Source organism: Aphis gossypii, chromosome 2 (genome assembly GCF_020184175.1).
Source record: "Aphis gossypii isolate Hap1 chromosome 2, ASM2018417v2, whole genome shotgun sequence".
NCBI lineage: Eukaryota > Metazoa > Arthropoda > Insecta > Hemiptera > Aphididae > Aphis > Aphis gossypii.
Genome location: NC_065531.1, coordinates 30,732,418 through 30,742,416, shown reverse-complemented (window position 1 = coordinate 30,742,416; position 9,999 = coordinate 30,732,418). Strand labels below are relative to the sequence as shown.

Sequence of the window (9,999 nt, the reverse complement as noted above, 5' to 3'; positions counted from 1 at the left end):
TTTTGACAAAAATCATAAAAATCGAGAAAATCACAAATTATTTTGTAATTGAAAGTTAATTAAATTTTTTATTCATAAAAACATGTTCACTTAAGATTTGAAAATTCCACAGAAGTTTCTTTATAATATTTTATTGTATATATAAAAAAAATTATATCGGAAATCTGAAATAATTTTTTATGAGTATTTTAAGTACAAAATTTTACAATATTTGATATTTATCTATAAAATAAATTAAAATAAATATTTCTCTCAGAAAATTTTTGATATTTTGATGTATCTATTAAAAAATAATAATATTAGATACTAATTTTCACCAAATAAATATAATGATTTTCATTTTAATTTTTTAAATCTCTTAAGCTATTTATAAGCACTGTAAATTTTTTTAGTTTTTTTTTCATTAAAGTTGATATAAAAATGTTTGATGGATCAAAATTCTTGAAAATTTAATATAAGATCTCATAAAAGTTGATATTATAGTATATGAGTATTAACCATATGAAATAATACTAATAGTATAAAAATACTTAGACATATTTTTTTTTCATAAACATTTGAATAAGGATTTTTAAGAAAACTTAACAAAATTATAAAAATTGCAACCAATTTTGTAGTAGATATTTATTAAAACTTTTCTTTTTCTATCTAAGTTTTGAAAATTCAACTTAAGATTCTTTAAAAGCGGTTTATACTGAAATTATAAAATAAAATAAAGCAATTATTTTTTATAGTAATTTATGTTAAAATTTAAACAAAATTACTTATTAAATGATAAATAAAGAAGTTAATTATGATTTAAAAACATTATTTGTCGAAACAACCTAAAACATTTGAATATATTATTATGAATTTTACTATATGCTATGACATTTTTGATTTGTTTTATGATAATATCTATTAAAATTATAAAACTATTTTACGGTTGATACAATATGGTATGAATAATAAATATAAATATGTATTAGTTATTAATTTATATAACAAATGCTCTATTTTTAGAAAAAATTATATCAACCTACCCTTATACTAAATGTAAAATAAATGACTTAAATAGCTATCTTAAAAACCCTATCATGAAATATACTTAGGCTGATAGATAATCTCTGCTCAGAATTGTTTTTCATTTTGTTTCATATTGTTTTTCATATTGAATTTAAATTTAACACCCATTGTAGTGATATATTCGACATTTAATGTACCTATAGTAGAGCGATATCCACACAAAAATCAATAGGTAGGTAAATTTTTCATATTTCAAGGATTAATATAACTATTAATTACTATAATATGGTTAATAAAATTGTATACAAAAAATGGAAAACATTATTATTGTCTTGACCGAGATGGGTTGTGATAATAATATTACTAGTTCGTAACTTATATTTTCGTCATCGGCCAGTCATTAAACTAAAGGAAACGCAGTCGTCGCCGAACTCTATTTCCTTGCTCAAATCAATTCTTAATCAATTTCCGCGATGGCGTTGTGTACTCGTATTATGCAGTGTGATTTCGACGAAGCAATTCTATTGTATAAAGGTACGTGTATATTTACGAGCTTCATCTCTCTCGAATTGACGTAATGCGTCATCCGTTCCTTGGAGTTGAGTATCCGCACATAAATCACCTTTATGTACCATGTAATTCATCGTTGTATGCTAGTTGTGTTCCTTAGACACAAACAAAAGTATTATCTAAGCCGCAACCCGACCTGTTCATGATAACGGAAACCATTGAATTCTGGTCTGATAACCTTTTCACTGTAGGTGAGTTTGTGGCCACGAGTAACTGTTGATGAAATAGTTGTAACGTTCAAATAAGCCACACCAAAACGCCTGTATTATCAAAAATTTTTATCGCTAGTATAGTTATTATATTCAAAATTATGTTTCTTGATATTTTAGATTAGTTTATTTCATTTTATTCGGCATATATACAGTCAGTCTGAAGCCAGTTTTGTATCTACTTGTATCATCATGATGGAGTTCATTAATACTGTTAATACCTAGTTAAAAATCGAAGCCACTTATTATTTACGACGGTTACAAATTCAGTTTTCCTCAAACATAAAAAGAAGACGTACAGCGGTGGCCTTGTTATGTCAAAAATTGTAAGTGCTTTTTAAAATTATCTCCTTCAAATATAATAGTTAAAAGTAACACTGATTATAACCACAGTAAAACCGACATCTCAAACATTGATTTTTCATTAGTTCGATACAATATTTATCGGGCGACGGGCACGTTTATCTGGTGGGAGGGGGGTACTAACTATACCAAATTGAACTGAGGAATTACATTCTTCTTTAATAATCAGGGAAAATAAAATCAAAAAAGGTGAATAATTTTTATTTGTAAACGATAATATAAAGCTCCCGCTTAACATCTATAATTGGTTTTTCTATGCAACACAACTGATGTAACGTAAAAAAAACTATATACCTACGTATTGACGTCCAAAGGCTGTCCCAAGATCTTTACACAATTTTTTACCATCCACGGCCTTAAAAATGATATATATTTACTGCTTGTATTTTTTTATTACCCAAAAATGTAACATGACCACGTATATATACAAATTTCAACATATTGTAATTCACTACTCCAAATTGACCAAATACACTGGTGTAACGTTCTCTTCTATTGAAGTTTTTATAGATTTTGAACCTGTAATCAATAGTACTGCTGCGGAAGTTTGGCTTAGTAAAATAAGAGGATGTCAATTTAATTTAGGCCATTTAAGGCAATGCCGGTGAAGGAAAATCCAAAGTTTAGGTTATTCGCTAAAATTTATAATATTCAACTTATCATACAAATAATAGTTATTAATTAATATATATTTTATTTTGGAGTTTTACGAAGTCATTGACTGTATCACTAAATATGTTTCAGGTATATCAATAATAGTTATATAATCTGATTAGTATAATTCTGACCATAATATTTAATTCTTAAACTTTTATTTAATATACTACATTAGAAATTAGAACCCAAGTTAAATCTTGTTAAAATATTGGCGTAACGAGTTATATGACGAATTTTAGAAAAAATATAGAAAGTATAGTTATGAAATATTATTGCGGACGACTGCTTTGTTTATTGTATATTATTTCATAATATACAATACGCATTTTTAAAATCTAAAAGTTAAACCTTGGTAAAACAGTCGCGTTATTCCATCGATTGTTAAGGCGTGCCTATATATTTATATTAAATACGAAATCGCTCCCTCCAAAATGTATCTGATTCTAAACATATAGGTAATATATAAATAAACTACTAAATACTAGGTATATATTATTCTTATATCGACTGTCGTATCTCATAAATGATGATGTTAGTTCTGTAGGGTGCGAGTGGAATAATTATTATCGCCGGTGTATATATATGTGTGTGAATGTAATACATATTATGGCAGATGTCGTTGTCAATCGTTTATTTGGAACTTTGCGCTATAAAAGGATTTGATCGTCGGCCTATCGACAGACGGAAGGCAAACGGCAGAGAGCAAATATAAAAGTAATAATCGCCTGGTGAAATAATATGTGTATGTGTGTGTATGTGTACGCCATATAATTGTATGTAGTGCAGTGCGAGTGAGTTTTTACAAATGTCCAAAATCGAAATGGTATGCACCCCAGTGCGGGCGGGAATCGCGAAACGGGATTATTATTATTACCGGCGTGTATATATGTGGCGTTGTGTTGCCAGAGCCCTTTGAACTCCGCGTAAAAAAAGACCCCTTCGTCAGCGTACATATAGTTGGCGGATTTTCGTTTTTTATTTATTTTTTTTTTTACTTATAGACCGCTCAACCGTACTCGCGCGCCCGCGTATTCATCAATCCTACTGTGCCGCCGTCGAATATCGATTCGTCGTTTCTTTTATTACAATTAGCTACAAAATATTTTGACCCGACTGATGTTGAAAAAAAAATATAAAAATGCGCCACTACCCGCGAACGCGTATAACTGGCTTTACGTATTATAGATATACCGAGAGAGAGTCAGAGACATAGTGTGTGTGTGTGTGTATGTGTGAGAGAGAAAAAGATGTAACTATTGCCTATATGTGTTGCGTGAGCGTGATACAAGCGAATTATTTTTTTGTTTTTTTAAAAATCAATAACCGAACGATATTTGGCAATTTCTAATGTGCGTCAAATTATTTATTTAAAAATATCACATTATGCATATTTTTTAAAATATATATATATGAATTAGCATAACAAGTGTCTTCTGAATCTTATGAAAACTGCTTTAACAGTTTTCCACTATTTACTTCACTCTAAATACGTACATTAATATATCTTTCGGTTTTGAATTTTACGATACAATTCATTTGTATTATTATCGTTATGGTGTTGGTATTTTAAAGATATTGATACAGACTACACAGTCATATATTTTTCGAATACTGCAGGTCAAGTGAACATTTTGTACAAATTACACAATATTATGGAATCGATAAAACTCGCGTACAAAACTTATTACGATTTTCCTTAAGCATACGACGAATCGCAAAAGTGATGTATACGTTATTATGTGCTCATTTCCGTTCCATGGCTCGCGTTTTTATAACATTTTATATTACGTGATAATTCGTCGTTGGAATATTAACTGATTTTATAAATAGTAAACGATATCTTTATGTATACTTACTACCAAAGTTTACCGTGTAAATAAGCCCAGTAGGGAGAGCTCGTCCTATCGTGCTCATTCCGGAATGTAACAACTGTACCGGGTTCACACACACACACATACATACAAAATACACATTTATACGTGAATTCACTCGATTTGGGCGCGAAAGTTTTGTCTTTGTTACTACTACTCATCTCTTCCTCTACTCGTCGTTTACACACACACACATACACTTATATATATATATATATATATATATGTATATATGCGGGACTCGTCGATATGTTCGGGGTAAATCTGAACTCAAACAACCAAAGGAACTGTTACACTGTGTATAACGTTGTTTGCTCTTTCTCTCTCTACCGGCAAATGTTACGCACAAATACGTGCGTTACGAGCCCTAACTAGATATGAATAAACAATATTTGTATATACACAAGGCCAACACGCTGCATCACGCATTTTAGGTGTTGTTGTTTCTTCTTCTGCGTGTACAATATATATTATGCGCTCCAAATATACCATATACATATATGCGTGTGTGTGTGTGTGTGTGTATATTTGGGTCCTACCCTATATCGCATTCATATAATATGTGATGACATTATATTGTATAATATTGTAAAACATTGCGTTTTTAACAAACAAAACGATACGTGTTTACCGACGACGGAGATGATTTTTATTCATCATTGTCATTTTATTTATTTTTAACGAAATCACGACACGCCCGCGACGCCCGCCTTGAACGACAAACATAAAGAACCAATAGATTGTAGTGTGTAGCATCCAAAAACCGCACACTTTTTATTTATACTCTAAAAAAGTCGATAGACGAAAATTGCGCATTATTTATCGGCGCATTAAAGGTTTTGATAGAAGCCTCACATTTTATTTTAAATCGCCATATTCTTACCATGAAAAAAAAAGGTAGACAAGTAGGTATTGCTTGTTGTAAAATAAATACCGATAAGGTTTATGAAATGGATCTATTAATTTTTAAATCAGTGATGAATTATTGTATACGAAAAACGATTCTAACTTCTAAATACAGACTGCCTGTCAATCTATATAAGTATATTTCATATTATATTATTTTTAGATTCTGGGCGAAGCGATAATTGTAAAGATTTTACAATGATGTTTATGTGAGTACTTTTTTATGACATTATCTTCAGGGCCATATACCATTTGTGCATCGTCTGTTTACCTGTGCTAAAATACCGTACATCGTTTGTGCTTTAGTGGCTGATTATAATTTGAAAATTGTCTGTTTTACCTGCATAAAATTGTCACACATCAAATGTGCATCAATATTCTGAACAACTATAAGGTTATAAAAAGTAATGTTTGGTTGAAAATTCAATGATTGTCATAAATCCTGTGTAATAAATAAAAACAAACGATTAAAAATAAATTGGACCAATTCAATTGAATTGTAGTCATAATTATATTAATGCACATATTGAAATAAACACAAAGTGTTCATTTAAATATGACACATTACAATAATAGTTAGGTACAATCGTTCATCTCGACAGGATCTCCATTTTACTATCCAGTAATCTACAATCTATCTTGATATACTTGATATACTAAATCGATTAATTAACCATGTACTGTAGTTGTTAATCTCGTCATGTTATTTCTAATTGATTACCTACACAATGTTACTTCGGTACATGTTTATTTTAAAACAGAAATATTCATACAATATTTAAAAATTGAATATTACGAGAGTAAATTTAGAGATTTAATATTTACAGATAAAAGTTGGAAAACAACTTGCAGTTTTGGGTGTAAACCTTTTTTGCCAATTATATTGTTTAATAATAATATTGATACGCAAATGATGTACGAACTTTTAAGCACCCGATGCGCAAACGATGTATAACCTAAAAATCAAACGAGTAGTGAATTAATTCTAGCTAGAATGTCTGATTTTGGTAGCCGGTAAAAAAAGATACGGTCGCTATAACTGTCGATAATCAACATGGTCAAGTACCTATAGGTACACTAAAATATAGCATAGCGTCTTCTTTGGTTTTTTTTTTTTATTTTAAATTAATTAATTCTTTGTTGTTATCTTATTATAAATGTACAATCTGTACAAATGAATAATAATTTATTTTCAAGTCGTACCATAGACATATCTTATTGATGTATCACCTACATATAAATAAGCCAATCCACCCAGGACTCTTATCACACGATATAGTCAATATACGACCTTCTCTCACCGTAATCACTTATTTTTTCGTCTGTCATATTCGCATCAGTAAACTCGGCCCGTCTAATATATTTAATAATGTATATAATATCGAAAATCTAAAAAGCTCCTGTGTGACAGGTGACGGCTGTACGACCAGAGTTTGGGGTGCGTAGCGGCGGGATATGGGTCGATCGGCCCTCGATAATATATTTTACAGTCATAACGTAATAAAAAAACCGCACCAGTGTATGCGTATAATAATATGTAGGTACACCTGAACTCTGGCCGTACAGATTTATCGTTGTGAATTAAAATAGTTACATCGCATATTGTACGTATTGGTAACCGTTTTGTGGTATATATGATATCATATACGCATCTCGTATTGTATGTTATAATGAAATACATATACATATATGATGTAGGTACGTTGGTTTATCGAACTTTGTATCGATATCGCGCGGTCGCCATAGGCAGACGTAATAATACGAATGCGAATACGAATACGAATAATAATAATATGTAAGCACGCGGGACTTATAACGAGATTACACGCGTACCGGGTGAAGGGTGCGACGACCCTTCCGGGCCCGACTGCTAACGCGAGCGACATACGCGAGTCGCCGACGCCGCCGTGTAATCCCATTGTCTATCCATATAATATTATACACAGTAACCGAACACACAGACACACACCCACAAATATATATATTTATAGACTATACCGCTATGGTATTATGCATATATGATATTGTGTGTGTGTGTGTGTGTCACTCGTCATGTATGTATTGTATAATACGTGTATGTACATGGCATTCATTGCGAGAGGACGTTTAAACCGGTAACCAAATAACATGTGTGTCGGGCAGCAATCGCAGTGGACAGGGACGATAGTATAAATTATACTTGTATAATAGACTTCAGCAAAAACAGAGTAGGTACGACGTATTATTGTCGTGTTTAACAGCTATATAATCGTTTTTGCCGCAACGGAGACGTAATGTCGCGAAAACCAATACGAGGGTAATATTGTACCTAAATATTATTTAGCTATAATATAGGGGATACGATACGTCATAGGCTTACCGGTGATATTTTTCATTTAATCGTTATTATTTTGATCCGAGGCAGTGTAACTTAAAAAAAAAAAATCATAATCTGGTTATATATAATACAACACGGAAAAAAATTAATTACAATAAAAACATAGCATTTTGAAGAGCATGGTGATACAATACATGTACAAAAGAATATATACTGAAATGAGTAAGTCAATTGACGAGTTTTTAGTTAGAATAAATAATAACGGGTTTAATATTTTAAAGTGACTAAAGCTTCAACCCTTTCAGGATACGTCGTATTATCATATAGGACATAGGTTATACGCGTAAAAGCAACAACATCGATAATAAAATGTATCCTATAATATTATTGTGTTAATTTTAACTGGAAAACTATTTGGTCAAATGGTTTAGTAATCATGTTATTCATGAAAATATATACACTATACGATGGTTTGAAACGTGGTTCAACGCTCAATTACTACTCACGGTTTTAGCTCGAGAGGGTACCTGTATCATGTTACTGTTACACTAACTACAGAATTTTTTAATTATTTAGTAAATTCAGTTGACTTGAATTTAGTGAATAGTAAAATTCAAAATAACGAAAACAAACAATAAAGTCCACAGTTTATTTCATTTTTATTTTTATTAAACCATTTGTTGGATATCTTGACACACCCGCAATAACAAAGGTTGTGTTCACTTATTTACCTATTTAATTTAAATCACAAACAAAGTAATAGTTTTTTAAATTTTTACAATGATATTCTGAACTCTGAAGTACTCAGATAAGTTTTTCGACTTTCTATACCCTATAGATATCTTTAATATTATATGACAAATCATTAGAAAAATTACCTCACAAAATTAGACATTTTGAAAGAAGTCAATAGATAATTATATTTTGAAAATATTGTGAAATTATTATACAGCTACTGAATATTATATTTACATAGTGAGTAGGTGGATAAAGTATAACTAAAGGTACGCGTATACGACGCACATTCAATAATATAATATTATTGTGTACTGTCGGTAAGTTTCAATAATTCTTAGTATCGAAAGAGGTAGTAATTTTAGAGATCATCCCATGGCGATTTTTTAAAATATTTTTCATTTTTTATTTTATTTTTATTGTGTTTCTGATGATTTATGGGCAGTGTTTATATTTTATAGAAAATAATGCGTCTTACGCGTGTCACGCTGTTTCAGGGCAAACAAACAAAATAACCTGAAACCTATTATAATACATAAGTAAACGCGGCGTGTGGTCGCGGTTGAATGGTTTTTACTTTTTAGCCGAAAAGACCCTGCAGTAAGGCGCAATTGAATATGGATACCTACTACTTAAAATAATTTATAATTCAGTGTTACACAACACTACTTCGTGGTGGCTATATATACTTTTGCAGAAGATTTTGCGACCATGCTCTTTCATCAGTTTAGGCAATATGTCTGATGTCGTTGTATGTATTTTTATTCATAATACTATATGTATCAATATATTACTATACTACCTATTAATAGGTTTTTGTGGAACTATATATTTATTTAAACGTAAATAATATTCAAAAGTGTTTAAAATAATTTTAGGAAATATATAAACACCCTTAAAATATCCCAGATATTTCCTAAACGATCCCTTCGTATTTAAGGCTGTTTTAAATCTAGAATACATTTTTAAGTTACGCTGAAGTACATATCTGAAAATAATAAAATATTATAAATAATTTTTATATAGGTTGTATACATATTATGTTGTAAATTTATATATTTTTCCATATGCACTTAATTAGCATGTGCACTGTGCAGAATATACATCCATAATATACACTATAAATTTAAAATTGTATGAAAACTCTTGTTATATCATTATTTTAAACGTGAAATCGTGTTTATCACCGGTTTGAGGTATATTTATCGCAGCAAAGTCCTTGGACAAGTTTTTCTAGACAAACTTGGTAAATTCTACATTATACCCATACATCAAACATAATATTATTATATTTTATATTGAGAGTTAAATGAACAAACATATAACATTTAAAGATTCTTAATTATTATTAAATTGTAATTTGTAA

General features: G+C 30.1%; 1 protein-coding gene across 1 annotated transcript in view; it reads left to right on the top strand.

The window, feature by feature from the left end:
- The first annotated feature begins 1,947 nt into the window (after positions 1-1,947).
- LOC114127352 (LIM/homeobox protein Awh) overlaps positions 1,948-9,999 on the top strand; it is a 73,286-nt gene continuing 65,234 nt past the window's right edge. The window contains exon 1 of the mRNA XM_050201111.1: positions 1,948-2,110. Within this exon, the coding sequence (XP_050057068.1) occupies positions 2,099-2,110 (12 nt within the window). The 5' untranslated portion in view covers positions 1,948-2,098. The remainder of the gene's footprint in view (positions 2,111-9,999) is intronic.